This window comes from Tamandua tetradactyla, chromosome 23 (assembly GCF_023851605.1).
Source record: "Tamandua tetradactyla isolate mTamTet1 chromosome 23, mTamTet1.pri, whole genome shotgun sequence".
NCBI lineage: Eukaryota > Metazoa > Chordata > Mammalia > Pilosa > Myrmecophagidae > Tamandua > Tamandua tetradactyla.
Genome location: NC_135349.1, coordinates 35,154,289 through 35,178,343, shown reverse-complemented (window position 1 = coordinate 35,178,343; position 24,055 = coordinate 35,154,289). Strand labels below are relative to the sequence as shown.

The 24,055-nt window shown below is 43.3% G+C and overlaps 1 protein-coding gene and 1 long non-coding RNA gene across 7 annotated transcripts in view; one reads left to right on the top strand and one right to left on the bottom strand.

Moving 5' to 3' along the window:
- Positions 1-737: 737 nt before the first annotated feature.
- On the bottom strand, positions 738-12,047 carry LOC143667395 (uncharacterized). Of its 6 annotated transcripts, none has more exons than XR_013168021.1 (5): positions 11,947-12,047; positions 10,138-10,223; positions 5,230-5,310; positions 2,034-3,626; positions 741-1,098 (listed from the first exon to the last, which is right to left on the bottom strand). It is a non-coding gene; the product is annotated as an uncharacterized LOC143667395 (long non-coding RNA). The 6 variants fall into 6 exon arrangements; XR_013168022.1 differs by having other exon boundaries at positions 742-1,098; positions 2,643-3,626; XR_013168024.1 differs by having other exon boundaries at positions 742-1,095; positions 2,643-3,626.
- VWA3A (von Willebrand factor A domain containing 3A) overlaps positions 4,932-24,055 on the top strand; it is a 71,826-nt gene continuing 52,702 nt past the window's right edge. Inside the window, exons 1-9 of the mRNA XM_077141577.1 lie at positions 4,932-5,066; positions 5,462-5,632; positions 9,551-9,638; positions 9,993-10,116; positions 14,927-15,051; positions 15,152-15,229; positions 17,370-17,424; positions 20,146-20,244; positions 21,645-21,751. Of these exons, the coding sequence (XP_076997692.1) occupies positions 9,577-9,638; positions 9,993-10,116; positions 14,927-15,051; positions 15,152-15,229; positions 17,370-17,424; positions 20,146-20,244; positions 21,645-21,751 (650 nt within the window). The 5' untranslated portion in view covers positions 4,932-5,066; positions 5,462-5,632; positions 9,551-9,576. The remainder of the gene's footprint in view (positions 5,067-5,461; positions 5,633-9,550; positions 9,639-9,992; positions 10,117-14,926; positions 15,052-15,151; positions 15,230-17,369; positions 17,425-20,145; positions 20,245-21,644; positions 21,752-24,055) is intronic.

Below are 24,055 nucleotides of genomic sequence, written 5' to 3'. Positions count from 1 at the left end.
GAAAAAATAAAGACCTCAGAAAGGTTTATTAACTGGGTCTCAGCAGAGCACAGAAAGAATGTCCTCATAAATGGGCCTAGCACTATTGTTCATACTGTCTAGCCATCTATTAGCACAGCATTCAAAACCCTCCATGATCTGATTTCAGGCTGTCTCTTCAATCTTATTTCTTTTCCCGCTACACTTCATTTTTCTCTGACAAACTGGCCTATTCTATACAATTCTGCTCCCTTCTTTGGCTGTTTCTGTACTTCATCCTCCATGCAGTTTTCCCTAATCCCTCCCACATTTGAAATACATTTAATCTTTTCTGCTTTGTTTCTCTTTTACTCATACCTCTGTTACAGAACTTTTTACTAGAGGAAGTTATCTGCCTAGATTCAAATCACGATTCCACATTTCTAGCTGTGTGACCACTTAACCTCTGTGAACCTTGGTTGTCTCATCCCTAGAATAGGGCTAATCATACTACCCATCTCAGGGTTATTGTTGGTTTAAACAAAAGAAAGTATGGAAAGTGCCTGGCACATGGTAAGTATTCAAATGATGGTTGTTGCTACTATTATTAAACACTTCTCTATAGCTAGATTGTAAACTCTTTGGATACAAAGAATATGACTTGCTCATATTGTTCTCCCTGGAGACCTGGCACAATGTTTTTACACATTCAATTGAATTATCACAAACCTGGGGTTATGTTATAAAGGAAAAGTCTGAACCATATCTCTTGGACATCTGAAAGACCCAGTCATCTATCAGCCAGGACTGTTTTAATGAGATTCTTCCTGAAGGTAGAAGATTGCTGAGATCAGCTACATCAGTGTGGTCATTATTTTTAAGTATTTAACTGTATAATGTCAGCTTCATTGACCTTAGGATTCCCCTATGGACTCAAGATCCTTTATTACTGAACTCATAGTGCAATGACATTGATATTTATGCAGAGAGGATCCAGATGATGCAGGCACTCCGCTGATCCTGAGAAAACTTTCTGGAGGCTTCGTCAAACTTATGTGTTCTCTGCTGTCTTGAAGCCATAATACAATTGGTATGTTTTGCAAGAACTTGGGTCTGTCAAGATGGTGTTAATTATTTCTGCTAAAAAAAAATGGATTCAAGGATTTGCTCTCATTTTAGATATCCCCAGTTGATTGTTTATGTGGCTTTAGTAAATACTGCCAATATATTTGGTCACTATTAAATCAATCCCCATTTATTATCTGTCCAGGCAAGTAAGCAAAACAAATGGCATGCCCTGACTCTGGTATTCTTTTTTATGTTGTTTAAATGTTAATATTGGTCATCTAAGACAATTCAAGTATTTTCTTTAATGAAAAAAACAAATTCTTTTACGTTGCTTTATTCTCTGCAGCAAAATGCAAATATAGTTGAATAACCAATTTTTTAAAAAAAGCCTTTCCATTATCCATAATAAATTGCTCTAGGGAAAAAAATTAATCCACCTACCCAAAAAAGCTTTTGACCACATCATTTACTATATACTTTATTAATATAGTTAATGAGTAACAAGATGGGCTTGTTGCAATCCTAGATCCACTACCCACTACCTCCGCACTACTACAATGCTTTCCCTCATTTCTTCTTTCAGGGTCATCAGTAACTTTTTCTTGTCTTAAGTGCTGTCGTGGAGACGGAAGTTACTATGATCCTAAACTAGTATGAATAGATTTTTTTTATACAGTAACACATGCCTGTTATAAAATTTTTTTAAAAAATCAAACAGTACAGAAAATTAAAATCCCTTCCCCCACATTCTACCTTCCTGATAAAATCTACCTTCCACAATTAACAGTTTGGTGGGTATTCTTCCAGATATTTTTTAGTGCCTTTATACCTTTTCATATATATGTATATGATGGGTGTGTCCTGTTCAGTTTTTTTAACAAATACAAGATCATGTTATATCTATTTTCCACTACCTAATATGTCATGGATATCTTTCTGTGTCAATAAATATAGGTCTTCCTCATTTTAAATGGCTGCATAGTATTCTATTTGATGTATATATTTACCTCTTCCTCTCTTGATGTACGGTTAGGTTGTTTCCAGGTTTTTGCTATTCAAAATAAGCTACTGTGAAGTAAGGTTTTAGATAATAGAAACTTCCCAAATATAATAGCTTGACTTTCTGACTGAAGCATATCAACAACTCTATGAAGGCAGTTCATATTTTTTAAAGCATCATGGTATAATAACATTCAATAAGTGTTTGGCCAAAGAAACTAACATTAAATTCCTTCTGTTACAGACTTTTCCACGTCATTTTCCTAAATCCTCCTGTTGTGAGGTAGGAGGTGATTTTTTTTATGTTGAAAGTTAAGGATCAGAAGGGGAACACTTTACCAGTTGCTATAGTTAGCAATTAATGAATCTGGGTTTCTAACCTAGGTTCCCGGACTTTAAATCTAGGACTTCTCCTGCTGTCCTACATTGTCATTTTGGCTAGTTTAAAGGAAACAAAAATAGCTGGTCCCAGTTGCATGATTTCTTGGCTAGAACATGAGCAGCTAAATCTATGGTTCTTTTGGACATGGAATGCAAACAACCATAAAAGGTAGTCCCTATTTAGGAACAACTTGTGAATACTATCTGCTTTGTTGAAAAAGAATAAAAAGAATAACCTCCCACTTCTTGTTCTTCTAATCTTCCATCATTCCCCTCTCACTGTAAGCCTATGCTCTTGTTAGGTGGTAATTTATAGTGCTAATTTCCTTGACTGGTGAAAATTACCCATTGATTTTGTTGGTGTCCTTTAGGGATTTGAGCACCCAGGAAATTTTTCCGAAACAGGCTCTTCTCCCTCCACAAATAGCACTTTCTTAAAATATCAATTCAGATCTCACTCCAAGTCCTTTTCAAGCATATCAGTGGAAATCTGTCAGTTATTGGGGTACCCCAGGCTTATTCAGAAACCCATGGCTGAAACATTAGGAAGGCCCCTCCAGTTGTTTGTCATCTGTCAGCTACACTTATGCTGAGATATCAATTGTTGCAGCTCCAAAAAAAACTGTTTCCATCCCATGCTTGGGACATGGTAAACAACATTGGTAAGCTGGGAGACCCTATGCCTGTGGACACCTCCTGATGAAATAAGACCGATTTCCTCTTAGATCTTGCAGTCTCACCAAGGTGTTGCTACCAAACTTTAAGCAGGTCCTTGTCTCGCAAATCTTCAGATCTCTGCTTGACCTCTGCTTGTCTAGGGGTAAAAATAGCTTTTTCCCTTTGGTTATGTAAGGAACATTTGTGCCTAGCACCCATGTTCTCTTCTTTAGTAAGAAATAACTCAGTTTTCATTTGGAAAGCTGTTCCTTCTCCACCCTCAGGCCATGTGGTTCCATTGGGCCAGTTCCATTCTCTGGCTCTAGGGCTAGATGCAGAAGCCAGGTCTAGCGAACGACAGTTCTGGTAATGGCTTCAGCAATGAGTATATGGGCAAACCAATCCTGGGATTTTGCTGGAACTTCTGGGAAAGAGGTCTTCTCTTTCCTTTAAGTGGTCTGTGCTGTGGGATTTTGGAGAAACTTGATGCTGCTGGTGTACAAGTTGGCCAGCCACACAGGAAGAGCCTGCCTGAGAATGAAGCCATCACAGAAGAAAGGAAGCTGAGAAATAAATGGAGACAGAATTCTGTGAACATCATTTTAATCTTTGGATCAAGCCACACCTAAAGCCAGTACTATCACTGGATTTTTCTGTTACGTGGGCAAATAAATTCCCTGTTTTCCTTCAGCCAGTTTGAGTTGGGTTTGTGTCTCATTTAATGGAAAGAATATTGATACACAGCCACTCCCCTCTTGACACATCCCTCACCTCCCCCTGCTTCAGCTTTTCAATTTAAACTTTCCATTAGCTTAGGCTTTTATAAAAGACAGAACAATCTGTTGACTTCAGGCTGCTGTTTTCTGACCCAACAAAAAGCACCTACTAATAGCTTAAATGGAGGTGAGAGATAAACAAGGCAAGACACAAATTAGTATCTAAAAATATATATCCCCCCATACTCCTGGGTAATGGGACCAGATGAGACCTCCAAAATAAAGACCAGAAGTGAGTTGACCCTGGTCAGGTCCCAGATCCCTAACATGGAACCATTCATGAGCAGTACTCAGGGGAGCTGAGAACAATGGGACCCACACATCTTGGATGGTCATACAGCCTGAAATTCTTACTCTGTTTTATCCCATCTGACATAAATACTTCCAGAATAAATGTGTCATACAAGGTGAAGTAGAAGACGGTAGTAATAGACTCTTCAATATTGAGTTTTAGTTCCTGTAAAATGTTGAAAACCCATGCATCCATGGAGCATGGGTGAGGGTAGCAGATTACTTGCCTGGAGCTCCCATATCTTCAAATATGGTGACTCAAGCCCAGTCAGCCCTTTCTATCCAGGATTTCTGCAAGGTGGCCACACAAGCCCTCACCTCTTATTCATAGAGGTGTACTCAGGCTCTCATGACTTCCTTACATCTTTCTGATCTCCTTCTCCTGCCTTGTTGGTGCTGACCAGATGCCAGATGTCCTGGATTCACACATGCTGCTCTCAACCCACAACTGTACTACCCAGGGTGACTTGTGGTAGGTAAGCAGTCTCTGTTTTGACGGGTTTTGTTTCTGACCCAACCTATAGGAGTCACTGCAGGGGTCAACGTCTGAAGGGGTTCTCTACCATATGATAGCTACTGTAAGTAGCACATGTTCTAAATTACACAATGAAGTGTTCAGAAAGGGAAGACAATGATTTGACAAATGACTGAGATAGAAACTAAGTGCAAATCCCATAGGTATTTACAAACTGGTTGACACTAGTTATATTACTTTGTCTCCCTTGAACTCTATAAAAGAAAGGGCTGGAGAGGTCCCCATCTATGGGCCAAGGACTGGTTACATCATAATCACTTGGGGCCATTGTTAAAAATTCATGTTCCCACACTTTACCACAGTTCTGAATCAGAATACTCCAAGTGGGGGTGTACATATATTTTCTAAGTGCCTACGTTTGGGAACCACTGCAGAAGATGATCTCTCTCAAAGGTTAAGAGGTCATTGTGCTTGCTGTTGTCTCAGCCAGGTTTGGGAGGGGCTGGACCTGGTATGGGGTGAGGCTACCCAACTTCTCCCAGGAAGTCTTTGGGGAGGGACCTATTGATCCTGGGGAGGAAGGGGAGTTTCTCCCCCTCACATACGTCACAGGTTCTCTGGTACCTTTCAGTTCAAGTCACAGGAGGATGGCAGGCCACAGGGCTCCCCAGGTCTAAACCATGGTTCTCTGCTGATCCAGAAGCACTAAAAATAGAAAAGAAGTCCAAATGGCTTCCAGGCTTTTGTAAGAGTGGAGAAAAGCAGAGTGACCTGGGAGAGTTGTTATTAGTAACAAAGTGGTAACTCCTTCCAGGGGTTAAGGAAGTTTTTTCCCTTTGCCTGCCCCAAGCTGCAGTGGTGCGGTCTGTTGCCTTGGAGACCAGCTAACACTTGCCTGCAGCACTGTTGAGTTGCTTACAAGAGCTTGGAGGAACCAGAAGTGGGAACCAGAAGAGGAAGGGCCCCTGGGGTGACCAGGAGCCCTTCTCCCAAAGATGGAGAAATAAGGGGAGAAAAGCAGGTGAGGGTGAGTGTCACAAGGGTTGAAGGGATGGGAAGATAGAAGAAGGTGGGGGAGGCCTTGACCCTAAACTCTGGACTGAGTAAGAAAGATTTCAGTGTTTGAGGTCTTAAGCATCTGCTCCCTGTATACCAGGGATCCTGCTGGGTGCCTCAGATATGACAGGAGACAGGGAAATAATGGAGCTGGGTGGGGAGACAGACCATGGCAACTGGGTAGGAGACAATGAGGATGGAGCAATAGGGCTTCCATAGGGAGCAATGATTTCCTCCACAGGGATTGGGGCCAGTGAAGGAATTCGGGAAAGACTCCCTCCCTTGTCAGACAAAAGGGGCTAAGAGCATTCTAGAAGTAGGTACTTCTCGAGCAAAGGTGTGGAGGTATTAAACGATAAAGTGTGTATAAATTAGGGTTGCCAGAGGGAAGGCAAGGATGAGATTGGAGGTGGAGAGGTGAGCATGCCTAGAATGTATTGTCGGGCACAGAGGAGCTATGACAACTAAATGGAAAGCAATACAAACAACTGCCTATCAGAAAATTCATTCTGGCAAAAGAATGAAGAGCAGATTGGATGGGGGCAAGACTGGAGGTTATTTTGCAGTTCAAAAGACAAATCACAGGGTGGTTTTATCCTGGAGAAACCTATTTATCCTGGATAAACAGCACACTAAAGATTTACTTTTATCCAGGAATCAGGCTCCCTCTCTCCCTCCCTTTGACCAAGATGCCCTTTCCCAAGGACCAGTTTGTACCTCCTAGGGACTTCCTCCTGCCACTCGCCAAGTGTGATGGGCACCTTTGCCTAAATGCAGGACTTGCCCTGAGTGCATTTATCCAACAAATGTTGAATAATTGAGCAGCTCCTATGTTCTAGGAACTGTTTATGGGAGTGTGGAGGTAAGGAGCAGACAATAAGTGAGTACATAGAACGTCAGGTGTACTTTCCAAGTACATAACTTGGAAACAAGTTATGGAGAAAAATGAAGTAAGGTGGAGGGGGTTCTGTTGAGATAGGGTGCTCAAAGCAGTCCTCTCTAATAAGCTTTCATTTGAGCAAAGCCCTGATTGTAAGAGTTGTGTCCTGTTCATCTCTACCTCCCCAGCTCCAGCTCTCTCTGGTACCCAGTAGGCACTCTATAAATGTTCATTGAATGAGTGATTCCTAAAGTGTCATATGCTAAAGTGCTTAAAGATGCAGCATATTTTATGGTATTCTACATGTCTCTATAGTACTTTGTATTTTACAAAACACTTATACATTCTCTATTTCATGTGATCCTTTTAGTGGATTTGAAGTAGGCAGGGCAGTTACTATTACCCTCTTCCATTCTGCAGACGAAGCATCCAAAGGCCTAGTGCTCTTTCTAGCACACACCACATTGCTTGGTTAGTTTATGCAGCCCAACTCCTCCTCCATCAGCTTACACAAGTCACCCGAGAACTAATTGTGCAGACCTCTGAATTCATTAAGTGCTGCTAATCACCTCCTAAAGAGAGGGAACCAAAGACATTGTGGGACTTCCAGTGTTCCTGAGGCATTTCCACTTCAACAATCCCTGTTGCCAGCCTCCCAGCAAAGCTGGTTGAAGTAAAGCCTGTTTTTTAAGACATTGCCACATTATCTTGGTGCTTCCCAGAAAACAAAGCATCCTCTGAATGTAAGATGAAAGATTCCCAAGAGAAAAGCAAGTTGCTGAACCATCACTAGGTTATTTAATGATTTCATAAGAACACATTCTACATTAATGTTCGAGCTGTAACTTCATTTGGAATTTTTTCCACTTGCTGTGTCTTTATATATCTATCTATCTATAGATATATATATATATATCTATAGATAGATAGATAGATAGATAGATAGATAGATAGATAGATAGATATATAGATAGATAGATAGATAGATAGATAGATAGATAGATAGATAGATAAAGTGACAGTTGAAAGTGACAGTAAATGAGCTAGCTTAAGCAAAAAGGTAGGGAACTTGTAAGGAATGAGATAACTCATGGAACTCAAGAGTCAGAAATGAAGTTCTCACAAGTGCCTGGAATTAGTAATTAGAAATTCAAGAACCCAAGAACCCACGCAATTTCTTAACCTCCTTCTCTCACTTCATCTTCCCTCCATAAAATACTTACTGAGAGTCTGCCAGACCCTGGTCTCAGGTAGTTTACAGTCTATTGGAAGAGGCACATCAATTAAAAAAAATCACACAGGTGGATGTATGGCTTCAAATTAAGATAAAAGCTCTGAAAGGAAGTAGTTCTTTCTATGAAAGTTTATATAGCACAAAGGAACCTGAAATAGTGGAAAGCTGGAGAAGACTTCCCATAGCAAGTGGTATTTGAGCTGAAATGTCAAGGATGAGTAGGGTGGGTGGAAGGAAGGAGAATGTTCCAGAGCAAGGGCACATGAAAAGGTCCTTTCCTTAAACGAATTACATAGTATTCCAGGGTTGAAAGGACGCCCTGGTGGAAGACAGCAAGGGGAGGGGTCATTGGTGATGTGGGAAAACTAGAGAGGTCTGTGGGACACTTCCAAACTATGTGGATCTTCAAATACCATCTAAAGATTTTCATCTTCGTCCTAGAAATAAAGGGAGGACTTTAAACAGTTTTAAGCAGAAGGGAGAAGAGAAATCATGACATTGGGTTTGTGCTTTTAAAAGATCTCTCTGGTTTCAATGAACAGAACAGAACAGATTGGATGGAGTGACTGAGGGAAGGCCAGTTAGGGGCTACTGCAGCAGTTTATGCAGAGATCACGGTGACCTGGACTAGGGAAATGGCAGTGGCAACAGAGATAAGTGGAGAGCTTCGAGAGAGGTAAAATTGGCAAAATTAGGTACTGGATTGGTTTTGGGGAATGAGTCCTAGGTTTCTGTAGAGGGATGGAGGCTCTCTCTAAGTTAGAGAACCATGAAAGGGAGAGAACCACTGAACTTCTCTTTTCTCTGAAGACAGTCTTTTCTCCAGGCTCTGAATGCACATGGTGGTCCCATGGTTCTTAATTCTAATTCCCAGGGAGAGAATCTGATCCTTCTTGGATATATGTCTACTACTGATTCAATAAGCTGAGATCAATATGCTGTGGGGATTCTCCCTTTGAGTACAGTTGCCGTTCTCAAAGAAAAGATCTCAACCACATCTCTTTAGTTTTCCTCTCCCTTTCCCCGCTCCTTGAAATCTCCATGGTCTGGCCAAATGGTCTTCTGTCAGTTGCTTTAATAAGCCAAGATGTTTCCCACCCCAGGATCTCGGCACTTGCTATCCTCTCTGCCTAGTCTCACCTTCATCACACTCCTAACAACGCCAGCTCCTTTTCATCCTTCAAGAAGCTCTAAGTTCAAAAGCCACTTTCCCTATGTAAAGTAGTACCCTTCCCTGATGACTCTTTATCGTATCACCCTGTTAATTTCCTTCATAACACTTACCATGATTTGTAATTTTTTAATTTAATATTTTTAATATCAATCTCCCTCTCAAGAATATAAAGACAAGGACAATGTCTATTTCAGTGGTTCTCAACTAGGGATGATATTGTCCCCCTGCGCCCACCTGCCGAGGTCACTTGGCAATGTTTGGAGACATTTCTGGTTGTCACAACTGGAAGGGAGTACGCTACTGGCATCTAGTAGGTAGAGCCCAGGGATGGTCTACAACGCACAGGATAGCCCGTCTCCCCCCCACCCCAAGAAAGACTACGCAGTCCAAAATGTCAAAAGTGCCAAGGTGGAGAATCCCTTGTTATCTTATTCAATATCTTATCCTCAGTGCCTGGCACAATGCCTGATAGTTAGTAGGTGTCCGATGAGTATTTATGGAATGGATGAATTAGTTGGGCTAAACATAGAAAATCCCACAAAGCTGTTGACTGCATGCTGCATTTATCCTTCTGTTTTTCTGGTATTCTTTTTCTCCCTAGGAAAATAAGCTTTGGCTGTTTTCTTAATGGCTACAAAACCTAGACAAGTTTTCCATGCTCAAGATAATACATTTCTGGAAAATCATTGGTAAGCATCTTCTTTGAGGTTGTAAAGGAAAACGAATAAACAAACAATATTTTGCCCCTGGGAGTTGAGGGGAAATATCTGCCTTGAAGTGAAACTGGTTAAATGGTCATTGCATCATCTTCTATCTTCCTGTGAGCTTTAGGTATCTAACCATCAGAACAATATAATACAGTGTCTCAATAACCTATAGTCCACATTTTATCAGGACTCCAAAAGAATCCTTCCCAGTTACTGCACAGAAATAAAAATATTTCCAGAATTCCTTTAGGCACTAAGGGAAAGAGAGGAGAAGGGGGCAATGTGGAGTCAATAACCAATGTCTGGGCATCGTTCAAATCACTTTGTGTTTTGTAGCCTGAAGAGAAACACCAACAGAAATCCAAAGAAGCAATGGAGCCAGAAGGATATCAATGGACTTGACCAAAATCCAGATAATGGATTACTGGTTACGCACGTTAACCAGACACAGGACTTACTGGTAAAAACCATATTACATTACCTGAGTAGCAGTGCTTACAAATCATAGTCAGGGACTGCAAGTGGGTTTCGTTCTGAGTATTTCTTTCTTCCCAAAGGATCCTAGGACTGAAAAAGATTAGTTAAGCATTTATCTCTAATCCTCTGTCATTGGAAATGACTGAAGAATCTTTATGTGGCGTATAGAAATTTTCCAGCCTTCTTGACTACACCATTAAATATTCAGGACTATGTGGAAACTCTGTCAATGTTAACACAGCCTAAAGGCTAAAGAATTTCATTTTCAAATCCTCCTTCCTGAAATTTCTTTGGCTTTTAGGATTCCCCAAGAGCTAGATCCAGAAATCAGTTTCAGGAACTGCTGTATGGCAGGAGAACCAATCTCTAGAATAACCAAAACTAGTTTTAGGCTTTTACTAGGTAAAGGAGCTGTCATCCCACAAAGAAGGTGGGTTGTTTAGAACTCAGAATTCATTATGCCATAGAACAATTGTCATCAGCACTTGTCAGGTGCCAGGCTAGCCTATACCTCGGACCCAAGCTACACTACAATTGAAATATGATACCCTTGAAATGATAATCAGTCAAAATCAATGCAGTTATAATGCTGGCAATTAAGTGATCAGGAAAAGAGCCTTGTTTCTTTTTGGCACTTAAGGGAAAGTGAGTTTAATCGAAGGGACACGAAGAAACACCATTGGAGTCTTGAGATTCTGAAGGAATCTTTCGAGGACTTCAGATGTTGATGACATGGGTCTTCATTGTATCTAATTTCACATCAAAATGCGTGACTTCCCAGGTGTACGAGGACCACGCTTAGATTTATCAGCCGCAGCTGGGGCCTCCTTTGCCTCCCAAATGAAAAGCAGGGGGAAAGAGGGAAAGATCGCCTCAACACAGAGCTCTTACTGAGCTGTTTTCTATATAAGGCTCGTATTTTAGTACACAATCATGAAGCCCCACCGTCAAAACCTTTGTGTTTAATAGTGGACCTTAGAACATTGACAAGACAAAATCCATGCACTGAAATGGAGATCATTTCAAATGCAGGCCCCCAAGCTCAGTGTTCGCCATCAGGAAGATGGCTGGGACCTGAAAGAGGAGGACAGCGACATCTAGTGCTCCTGTGATGTGCGGCAGCGTCTCCCTAGGTGCGGGGTTTCCCTAAATGTAGGGTTTTCATTCGTGCTATTCAAGGACAGGACGTTAATTCGCACAGAATCACATAACAAAGAAAGTACTGCCTTTCCCATTAGTACCCTCTCAGCCCTGCACAGGGCAACTCTCTGTTTGGGGCTAGTTTAGAGAGGCAAGATAGTGCCGTAGTTAAAAGGAGCGGGCCTGGAGCTGTCCCCCTGGGTTCAAATCCCAGCTCCACAATTAATAGCTGGTGACCTCTGGCAGGTTAAATTCTCTGTAACTCAGTATCCCTGTCGGTAAAATGGGGTTAACAATAGAAGCTACCTTGTAGAATTAAATGAGTTAATATATGGAAAGTGTCTGACACATCATGAATGCTATGTAAATATTTGCTGTCATTATTGGTGTGTTTTTCACACTTCTTTAACACTTGGTAATTTCCTTTTGAAACAGGGAGAGCAGGCCTCAGGCACAGAACTTAAGGCATGCAGTACCATCTAGGTGGGCTATAATAGCAGCGTTTTTTTACCTTCTATTTATTACCAAACCTATGCCAACAGGAGACAACCGGGGTGGGGACAAGTGTTCCAAATTAGTTACAATGGCTTTTAAATTTGGGTCCAGTGGAGGTCAAGTGCGACACAACGGGAAACCAAAGCCATAATGCGTGAGAAAAGAGTTTGTTACTCACAGGTCCTAAGGAGAAAGGAGCGTTGTGCAGGTGAGGGAAGTGAAGCTTGGGGTGGGGGACTCAGCCAGCAGGCGGAGAGCACACAAGCAGAATAAGAGAGATCCATGGGCTCGTGCCTGTATTGTGACCCGGGGGTGGAGGTTAGATGCCCACAGGAGTCAAGGACTGGTTAGTTGAAAGCAGATGCATGTGCAAGGGGAAAGGGCCTGGGTCATCCAAGGTTCGTGGAGATGATTAGCTTATTATTTGGGATAAGCTGTGGATACTGGGTGAGGTATGTGGGTGGTGTGAGTGGTGGCCAGGGAAGGGGGTTTGGGCTTTGAAGGAGTTTATGCCCCAAGGCTGGAAAGCTATTCCTGAGCTAAGCCAAAGTGTTCAGGCAAGTGGCTTAGCCAAAGCAAGATAGATTCCGGGGCAGGGCACACAAAAAATGTTGATAGTTGTAACAATATAGATCACTGATAAGAACTGTTTATGCAGGAACAATCAGGCTACTTTATACCATAGAAAGCTTCACTTTCTACCATATTTTAATTTCACAATGCCCATTTGACACTGAAGCAAGCATCACAATGACTTGCCTAGTGTCACAAAGCTAGTAAATGGAGAACCCCAGTGCAGTGCACTCCTTCCTCTATCTCTCCTGCTGTCCCTCGACCCCACACAGTTCATTCAGCACACAAAACATTTTCCAACCCTCGCCCACCATCTCCTCTACCACAACGAAAGCCTGGACAGATACAAGACCAAGCAGAATCCATGTAGGGCTTGAGTGGTGCCCAGAAGATGGGCGAAGCTATCCCTAAATCTGGACTGGAATCTCAGGCACATTCCACGATCATCAGAAGCAACAGGGTCTTTCTACAGTGGGACTGAACCAGCCTTCCCTTTTGAAAGGTGTTTTAATTTGTTAATGCTGCTGGAATGCAATATACCCATTACAAAGGGGATTTATCAAGTTAAAAGTTTACAGTTCTAAGGCCATAAAAATGTCCAAACTCAGGTACCCAAAGAAAGATACCTTCACTCAAGAAGGGCCGATGGTGTCTGAAACACCTCTGTCAGCTGTGAAGACACATGGCTGGCATCTGCTGGTCCTTTGTCATCTGGTTTCAAACTGTTTTCCCGGGGGTGTTTTCTTTCTGCATCTCCAAAGTCTCTGTGTCGGTGCTGAGTTTTTTTCCAGAATGGTTCCCTCTTAAAAGAATCCAGTAAGTGGATTAAAACCCACTTTGAATGGGTAGAGACACATCTCCGTGGAAACCACTTAATCAAAAGGCCTCACCCACAATTGGGTGGGCCACATCTCCATGGAAACAACTTAATAAAAAGGATCCCACCCTAAACAATAGGTCAGCTCCCACAAGATTGGATTAGGAAAAAGAACATGGCTTTTCTGGGATACATACGCGTTTCAAACTAGCACAATAGCATTCTATATCCTAAGTGAGTCGTGGCCAACTCCAGCAACCCTGGAGGTCCATCTATGCCATGCAAGCATAGGAGTGGTTTGTGGTAGCTCTCGCAGAATCCCTGTCTGATCTGGGCCATGCAGACCCTCTCAGCCTCCTCTCACATCAGACTCCCCCTTATTACCACATTCCAACCACAGTGGCCACTTTTCTGTTCTTCAAACCCTCCAACCTCCTCCCACCCCACCCCAACTCCACACCTTGGCCCGGAATGTGCTTTCCCCAGCTGTGTATCACACTTCCCTGTTTTACTTTCTCACTAGAACTATTCCTTTCTGAAATCGTGTATGTGGGTTTCATTTTCTGTTTACTGTCCATCTGCCTACACTAGAAAGGACGCTCCAAGAAGGCAAGAACATTTCTACCTTATTCACTCTGTACCCCTAACATCAGCTATGTGCTTGGCTTGTCAGAAAGGCTCAGTGATGCCCACTGAAAAGACAAAGGAAGAAATGGCAGACCCAGAGCCTCAGATTAGGACTTCCCACCTTCTGGCTTTCCAGAAAGCATGGCCATATTGAATGCTTGCCATGAACTACTTGAGCTTCACCACAAAGGCCACCACCACATCCTGAGCTTAGCACAGTGTGGCAGACCCATCATTAGGTACAAACAAGGGTGTGTAGTCCATGCCCCAGCCAGGTTTCCTCTAAAACTGTCACCCATTTCCCAAGACTTTCACCCACTGCTCCTAGTTCTAGCCTCTGGAATGGATAGAATAAACCTAATCTTTCTTCCATCAGTTAGTCAACCAATTTTGTTGAAGACCTCTCAGCCCAGTGGGGAAGACTCACACAGCTGAAAAGATACAGAGATACAAGTGTAAAATTAAGCAATGACCATTCAAATGGGAGCAGAGCCAGTTTATTCAGAGCTAGCTACACCAAGGGAGTCCACTACCACCGCTTGTGTTTGGCAGAGACTGAAAGGCAGACAGGGAAGTGGGAAAGCTTTACAGTGAAGGAAGGCTTCAGATATGCTCCGATTGGAGGTTGTAGGTCTGGAGAAGCTGGAGGAGGGCTAACTAGAGGCAAGGCATCTTATAGGATAGGTTAGGGGAAAATATTTTGCTTTTTCTAGTTGGTCTTGAGTTGGAAGTGGGGGGCTAAAAAAAGGAAAACTGGAAGTCATTGATGAAGTCATGACTGCCCTGGGCTGGTTCCTGCAGAATTCCATTGTCATATATGGTCTGGTTATGGCTCCTCTGTACACTCAGACTCTTATAAATCAGTATGTGGCAAATGACCCTTGAGTTGTCTGGCTACATAGTGTAACTTCAGGTGGGGATGAGTGGTGGGAGTCAGGTATGGCCATGACAACTAACCCAGAAGACAGGCTTCCACAATTCATATCTTCCCTCAGCAAGGTAAGTTTTTAAATCAGTGTTTAAGGTAGCACCGATCAGAGTTGACAGCTCTTGGTTATCTGTATGAAGGGAACCTGGGGCACTCTCATCCTTACCATTTCTTTCCGCACTTTCCCACTTGACTCTGGCTTCTGTCTTGCAGAAGTTGCAGGGGAGCGAGATTCAGTTGTCAGTTTTGGAGGACTCTGAAGATTGGCTTTCAACTCACAGTTTAAAGTTTGAGAAACTCACAGTGACTGACCTGTTAAGTCAGGGCACAGGCATCCTGTAAGTCTTAAGCCATTCCCCTCCTCCCCGCCTCCCCAGCCAAGCCTGCAATGATCCCCCTGCGCCCTAGAGACCCTCTCATACAGCTCTGCTTCTTCAGGAAGGAGGGCAGCAATGACAGACAGCAAATGCATTTCTCCACCCGAAGCATCTGCCATTTTGAATCAAAGCTTTTAGAGTAAGTATGCTTTCAGTGTCTTCCCAGCAACCCCAGAGCACAAGAATTGATCTCATTTCCACTGCCTGAAAGTAACTTTGTTCAAGCAATGATCCCTGTGGAACCATGGGCAGGTCGCTTCCCATTTCTAGCCCCAATTTTCTCTTTTCACAAATGAAAACATTGAACCAGATTAGTGTTTCTCAGCACTTTACAATCCACATCCTTTTGGGTGAGCACATCAACACTCACAGTCTCATTTGTTGTTTAATGGCTAAGAGTGATCACTTTCAGTGCCCATCTGACTGGGTTCATATCTTTGCAAATATAACCAGATTTTGATAGTATATGTATATATGCAAATATGCACATACATATATACAAACATACCTCTTGATAACTTGTAGACAGTAAAGAGTAGAGACCAGTCCCTAAGATCCCATTCCCGGTCTAGCAGATTTCTGGTTGCCTGAGCTTTCTTAAAAGGTTATAATAGCATGCAACAATGTGCCAGGAATTCTTCTAAAGGCTGCATCCATTATCTTAGTTAATCCTCCTGACAACCTGAAAGTAACCTATGGTATTACTTTTAGGCCAGTTAATCAAAAACCAATTGTTAAAATGATGACTCATTGAATGATCAATTTGCCAAATTTACTAAAACATTCTTTTAATTTTACAACTGTTTTTGGGGGGAGTTGGATAGTGTTTTAGTCTCCTTGCTGCCAAAGCAAATACCATGCAATGGGTTGGTTTAAACAACAGGAATGTATTGGCTCATTGTTCCAAGGCTAGGAGAAGTCCGAAGTCAAAGCGTCATCAAGGCGATGCATTCTCCCAAAAGACTGTGGCTGCCTGCGAGCCTCGGTCCTTGGCTTCTCAGTCACACGGCAGTGCATCTGGCGACCTCTTCTGGGTTCTCTTTTCTCTTCCAGATCCTGTTGAGTTCTAGCTTCTAGCTGTCCCCTGTGACTTTTCTCTCTCTGTGTGACCCTCCCTGTAAGGTCTTCAATAGCAGGATTAAAACCCATCCTGATCCAGTAACTAAAGTAACCTCATCAAACGGTCCTAGAGAAATCGATTAAGTTTAAGAACATGTTTTTTGGGGTACATAGGTCTAAGCCACCACAGATGGTTTTAACAGATTTTAAAGATTTCTGTAAAGCTTTCATTAGTGGTCTTAATTTTGAATCCAGAGCAGCATTTTAAGAAATGTTCAAGTATATTCAGTTAATTGGTCATTTGGAAAATTGATTTTCAGAGAATTAGTGTTCAACAAGTTGATTTTTGGCAAATCGACTTGGTCAGAATCTTCTTGTTATCTTCCTGTGGGGTGATGGAATAGGCTGAGAGAGGCAACCACATTTGTCCAAAGTCACGCCACCAGTAAATGGCAAGTTGGATCTCAGACACAAGCATGTCTCCTTACGAAGCTCATACTCTTCCTCTGTTTATACTCATGGATCCTTTATAACTCTACCCATCACCCTCTGCCCCATGATTTCACATCCGGAGGTCTTCCTTGCCCCTCTCTAGTCCTCCAAATCCTACCTGCCCTGAGCGAGAATGATTCAATTAGATTCAGGTGACCAAGCCCTGACCTTGAGCACCTGTTATGTGCTAGTCTCCAATTAGCCATTGGTTTGCAATGAGGTAAGTTTAAGAAGGTCCCCCAGTTACTTTTTGGAAACTAACTTTTTGTTGATTGATTCATTGAAAAACTGCTGCTGAATTGCTTCAGTTGCACCTACATTCCAAGAGAGCAGGAATGGTCCCATCTGAGGAGACACCAATTTGAGCAAGTGCAAGAATGTTCTTCCACCTTCCACATGAGAATGCATGTCCCCATCTTCCACAGACCTACCCTCATTCGGCAATCTACCACTTGTTCCACCCATTGTCATTTATAATGTACATTGCATTGCCAATACATCAGCATCTGTGTATTTGATCCCTTTTACAACTCCCTCTCTCTTTTGCCTAGTGCACTGCCAAACTAATTCTTCTGTTTTATTTTTGCTAGAGCTTGTCTTATGTTTTTCCCAAAGGCTCAGACACATAAAAAAAATCCTATCCATACCTTCTTTCCATATGTGTAAGATGCCTCTGCTCAGTGATGAAGCTAACATTGGGTGACGAGTCTAATCTGATATTTTGGCAGAACTATTGAACTCTATCAACAGAGAATTCAGTGGCTCACAGAAAACAGCAAGAAGGTAATAGACATGAATTTTTTTCCTTGCCCCCTTTCACCCATTTGTATTTGTTAGATACCTTTCAGTTACAAGTTACAGACCTCCAACTTAAATTGGCTTAGGCTAAAACATGAGTTTCTTGACCTGCATAGATGAAAGGCTCAGACATAACCATAATGAAATGCTCAAATGATGTCATCAGGAACACATTTCTCGTTGTCTCTGGGCTCTGCTTTCCTCTGGTTTTTATTCTCAGCAAGGCTTTCCCCACCTCTAAGCTTACAGGTCACCAGCTAGACAACTCCATTGGAAAAGGACCTCACTTCCCTTTCCCAAAACACCCTCCCAAGTCCTGAGATTGACTCACATGGGACCAGTTTAGACCAACTGCCATTGCCAAGCGATGAGACACAGTAGCTGGCTAGACCTGGAACCTACGCTCTCCCCTGGAAAGCAGGAGATGAGGGGAGTGGGGGAAGACTGGGTAAGCCCCATCTAAACCTCATGGACTAAGAAACGGAGACCACTGGTTGCAAATGGAAAGTCAGAGTGCTGTTACCAGAAGGGGAAATGGATCCTGGGCAGGTGAAAACAGCAGACATCCACTAGACCATTTAACCTCAGAACCGTGAGGAAACAAAGGCTGATCATCTGAACATAACTTTTCTTGAAAGTTTGATTAAACATTTTCCACAAACTCCAATAGTAGCATAGTGATAACGGGCAAATTAACATTTGATTTACTTCCTTATTTTTCTCCAACTGGTACATTTCGGGCTTCACCATTTGAAGACCACCCTTAGGTAATCTTCAACTCCTGGGAGAACAGGCAGATACTGAAATTCCCGCTCCTATGGCACAGGACCAGTAGTTGACAACATAGTGTTAAGGCTGCCTGTCCCACGCCTGTTGCAGGGTGTTGTCTACATCTCAGATCCAGAACGTCCTTTGCTTTCCTAGGGCTGATTAGCAGATGCCTGTCTCCAGCTATGGCACGCCCCCTCTGGTTATACATGATAAGGCAGGCAGAGAGAATTCAGAGGGTTGAAATCTTCAGCTACTCCAGAAACATCCATTCAGGCAATGGTGCCCTCACCTCCCCACCCTCTCACACCTGTCCTGGCACTTTTGACAAAGTGGGCAGGGATTGAAAGACCCTTCTTTCCCCACCCAACACTGATGGAGCTAGAGATGAGTCATGAACTGAGTCCAGATTGGATCCCAGAGAAGAGAGCTCCCATAAGTCAAAATGTGAGAGCTCTGGGTGCCTAGGCAGCCTGGAGTGATGGATAGGCCATCGCTGGGCCAAGTTCCTGACTCTGCTCTAAGGTCATGAATAAGTGGCCTTCCTTCTCTGAGTTTCCAACACCATATCTGCAGAGGCCAAGTAGGAGTTACAAATTAGTGGCCTTTCAGGCCAATTGGCTCACAACTATATTTCTGCCTCTTCCCCATGGCTTTAAATATATTTTTAATTAGTTGGCAACTAAAGAAAGATAGGAATATCTGGCGCCACTGGGCTGCAATTTCCTCTTATCTACTGGTCTAATTATTTCTCCAAGATAAATTTCTATCATTTTAATGGCTAGCTTTGAGGGAATGCATGTTGTCATTGCAAAAGCTCTAAAACTCTAATGGCAGCTGTTTTCGATTTTATAAGGAACAAAACTAGTGCTATGGTCCCTGAGGTTTGATAATGTCCTGGGGAGTCTCAAGCTTCATTTGGATCATTAATTCAGCAAATATTTATTGGGTGATTACTGTGTATCAGGCACTGCTCTAGGGCTAGGGACACAAACTTGACCAACATCAGGGCCCTGCCTTCATGGGACTTTCAGTCCAATGGCGAAGGACGGGTCATGAATAAATCAACAAATACTAGATGAGGTCAGCTAGTGATAGTTCTATGAAGAAAATTAAAGCAGGGTAAAGGACTTGAAGATGGGATAGAAGGAGGGGTATTTAAACAGAAGGGTCAAGCTAACTCTCCCTGAGGAGGCATTTGAGCAGAGACCTACAGGAAGTGAACGAGTAAACCATGCACACGTCTGTGGAAGAATATTCCAGGCAGAAGAAAGAGCAAATACAGAGGTCCTGAGGCAGGGCAAGCTTGGCACATTGCAGAAGCAGCATGCAGGCCAGTGTAGCAAGCACAATGAGAAATGTGAAATGATGAGATTAGAGATACAGGCAGATTCAGACCAGGGAGTATCTGAATTTTGTTTTTTATTTTATTCCAAAGCTGAGCATTTTAAGCAGGGTGGTGACATGATCTGAACTGGATTTTGAAAAGATCACTTTGGTTGCTGTGTCACACGACTATAGAGGGGAAAGGTGAAAGCTGGAAGACAGGCTAGGTGAGAATGAGAGTGGCTTAGACACAATGACTATAGCGGATAGGATGAGATGTGATGGGATTCAAAGTATGGTTTGAAGGTAGAGCCAGCAAGTCTTGCCAATGGATGGGATAGGTTTTTGGCCACTCTTCTATAGTGTCCTGATTTCCACAATGAACATGTATTACCTTTTTAAGAGTGGATGGTAAATGTTTGGGGGAAAAAAAAACTTTAAAAAATAATCTGCCACAAAGTAGGAGCAAATAATGCCCAAAAATTAAAAAAAATGAAGCGTCCATGTGCTGTTTCTTGCTGGGGTGGGGAAAGTGTTCTCACCTCTGCCCGGTGAAAGGCTTAGAAGCAGCACAAAGTGGTGCTGGGTATGTGACAATGCTCTCTGCTTTAGGTGTTTGGCCTCATCAAGGGCGCCAGAGTTGGCATCCTCATTGACGTGTCAGGGGTCAGCTGTGGTCCTCAGAAAGACGAGTTCGAGAAGGACTTCCTGGTAAGCAGCACAGACATTGCCTGGACCCACACTTTCCCTGGGTGAGCTCACTAATTGGCTTTGTTAGAGCAGATCCCAAACAGAGGATTTTGTGAAGAATACTTCACACTTCATTAGCACCTACCTTTAAAGAAATGTGTTGAGTTCTGAGAAACCCAACCAGAGTCATTTCCAGTCATGGTGCAAACTTCTAGTGTTCTCACCACCGCAGCATCTACGAACCAGAATTTGTCCCCAGAGCCTGCCAGTTGCCTGGAAAGAGAAGGTGAAGATGGAATCAGATGGACATGGACTCTATCTAGCACATCATAGCGCAGGCCGCCCTCCCCCACCCCAGCCTTTTCTGGAGAGAGGAGCTATTCCGCTTTCCCTGGTCTGTTCCTGGACCTGTGCATTATCACTGAGTCCTAACAAGGAAGCGAAGAGCTCTAGAGTCTGATGTCTGGAGTCAAATTCCAGCCATCTAATCCTGCTGTGCCTAAGTTGCCTGCTCTGTAACCTGGGGGTGATAACAGTGGCTACCTCCTAGGATCACCATTCGTGCGAGCAAGTGAGACACTTGGGCAAAACCTGGCACAAAGTAAAACCTCTGTGGTCTCTGTGAAGTAGCATGGAGAGGCTATTTTGTTAGGTTAACCCGAACTTTGGAATGGGACCATAGTAACAATAGCCTGTTCAAGGACCTTTTGACAGGACTCAACATGGATCTGTCATCCAGACTTGTGCTCTGTTCCTGGTCTCAGGGAGGGTCAGGCAGCAGGACTCAGTCAGTGCAGGCTCCCCTCCATGGCGGGTTCTCAGGACCGAACTTCCAAAGGTACCCGGGGCATGCCAGTCTAATATTAGCCAGGGAAAGGTGAAATTTCCAACTGTCCAGGAAGAAGAGGGAAGAGTTAACTTTCCTGGTGGGCATTTGCCATCTATTGCCAGCATGCCCATTGCCCCCATGCCTCCCAACTCACATGCCTTGGAGAGAAACCACTGCCCCAACGTCTGACCTTCCTCCCTGCAGAGCCACAAATAAGTGCCAAGGATACAGCCAGAGTGCATGCTCAGAAGGGCAGCCAAGATACTCACCTATCCACACCTCATGGTCTGGTCCGAGAGAGCAGCAGCCCTAGGGTGCTACTCTAGGAGAGAACTTCAGTCCACAGGCTCCCAGGGTGGTCTGCCAACCCACAGACTGAAGACCCATGCCCCACCCCCATCACCTACACAGACATGGGGCAGCTTATCCCATCCTTCCCATGAGACCCAAGGGAAAGGAAGCAAATGGCAGCTTTGGGTCCCATTTCAGCACAACTTACACCCAAGCCCAAAGGGGCCAGCCAGGATGGGAGAGGTAAAGCCATGCCCCTCATTTCCCTCTGGCCCTCCAGTGATGTCCTCTTGTCTGGCAGAGCCTCATCGATGAGCAGCTGAGCCACAAGGAGAAGCTGTACAGCCTCTCCTTCGGAACCACTGCAAAGGCCCTCTGGCCAGCCCCCATGGAAGTCAACGCCTCCACGTGAGTGGCTCCCCAGCCCCAGCAGGATGTTTATTTGTTCATTTTCTTCCCTACGGATTAGCGTCATTATTGTATAGTCAAGGTGCAAGTCCCAGGACTACAGTAGAGAAGTGAGTACAAACACAATTCACAAAAATGTCAACATGGGTAGCTCACAACTTTTGGATAAAAGCTCACCTTCATGAGCAGCCCACACAATAAAAGGCAAAGCAACCACAGAACACCATTCTACCCAACAAACTAGCAAAAACAGTTTTATTAAAATGTGCACACATGTACATTGTCTTTTTAAAAAAATTCAAATAGTACGAAAGGATAAATAATGGCAAACGAGCCTCCCTCTCACCCTAGACCCCCTTCCCACTTCCCATAACAGTTTCATACCACCTTCCAGAGACATTCTGTGTTCATAGACATATCTCTGTGTTTATCATCTGACATTTAATCATAAGCAGGAGCAATTACGCTGATCTGCACTTTATTCACGTATGCCAGTTAGTAGAGATTTCTTTTCCATGAAGGGAGAATATTCTTGATCCCATGATGCTGTTAGCTACCACTCTAAGCTCTTCATGCATGTTATCCCAGTTAATATTTACAGCCACTGCATGGAACAGGCTTAGCATCCCCATTTTGCACATAAGGAAATAGGGACTCAAGTTAGCGAACATACCTGAGGTCTCCAATCTAGTATATAGCAGAGCTGATTCCAGGAAATCCAGAGCACAGAACAGATTCCAGGAAAAACCACATGCTTAGACTTCTGGGAGGCAAGCCTCCTCACCCAGTGCTGGGTGGGAAGAGGTGCTTTATAAGGAGAGAAGTGCCCAGGTCTGGCAGCTCCAGCTTTGCATCCCAGTTCTGTCAGCCACTGGCAGTAGGCTCATGGTGAGTCTTCTGTCTCTCCTCTTTGGGAAATGAGGACAATGATACCTACCCTCCCAGAGTTGTGAAGATGAAATAGAAAATAAGTATCTGGCCCATAGCAGGAACGCAGTGAAAGGACTGTGATTTCTACTCTAGTTAAACCACTGGAAATCACCTTGAGGTCATCCAGCCAAGAGTTCCCAACTTCAGCCATTCCTGGACATCCTTTTTGACTTTTGTCATCATATCTCAGTGTCATTTGTACTGCTGCTTATTTTCTTTGAATTATCTCACTTCATTTATTGTTGAAGGAAACGTCCATCAGGACCATAACTAGTCATCATTAGAAGGTAGCTATAAAAATGAATACTGTTATTGGACAAAGGCTGTGGATTCTTACCTGATGCACTCAGGGACCAATTCCTGAGAAACCACCAAGGTTTCAAAGAGGGAAAAAGTTTACTACTAAGTGCGAAGCAAGAGGTCAGATGGCCTAGTGGCCCAAAAATCTCTCTCCCTGAATTGCAGTAATTCTGGTGGTTTTATAGTATTAAAAGACGGGCAGGTTTTAGGACAATGATAACAATGGTCCCAGATGAGGTAATTAGAGGTGATCTAGTAATCGAGCATGTGCAGATTGATTACATGCTTTAGTCACAGAACATATGACAGAAAATGATACGGTTAATATGATAATGGGTGTGATTTTTAGTGTTATAATGAGGTATTGGTGACTTGTTGGTTAAAGTCTAAGCTCTGAGCATGTCAGGCAGGCCCATTTTGGTTAGATCCAGCTTCAGTTATCAGGATAACTTTGGATTTAGGTTGGATTAGTTCTGGGCTGACCCAAGAACTCTCATTAATAAACATTAGGGCTGTCTTTAGTGATCACAAGACTCCAAAGTCAAAAAACCGGATAAAATGGGTACAAGTGAGGATCAGTCTCAAGGTTTTTACAATCACAAGGGCACCGGATAAAGGTTATACAATCATTATCAGAGATCAAGGCTACCGAATTATAGTTCAAAGATTTCAGGTATTTCCTTTCGTCAGAAAGCAAAAAGGAGAATCTATATAGTGATTCAGCAACCATAATCATCCCCTAAATCCCAATTTCTCGGTTACAGTACGACAGAAGTGAAACAATGATAGTTGGAGATTGCTGGCTGGAGGAGACACTAGGCCTGGGGTTTGGTCTCTCTTTTCTTCTTAGAAGGGCGATGGACAGCTATAATAAAGACAGACTTATTAGCACCCAGCTGAGATTTTCTTTTTTTTTTTTTTGACAAACGGAAAGGGGAGTACAAAGAGCAGGTGTGCAAAAGAGCTGCCCAGCCACAGTGCCCACTCTTTAGAGCCCGTTAATACCGTAAGGTCACGCTCCAGGCCGAGTCCTGGCTCCCAGGAGAGTTGGGGGGTGGTGAGAGGGGACATTCA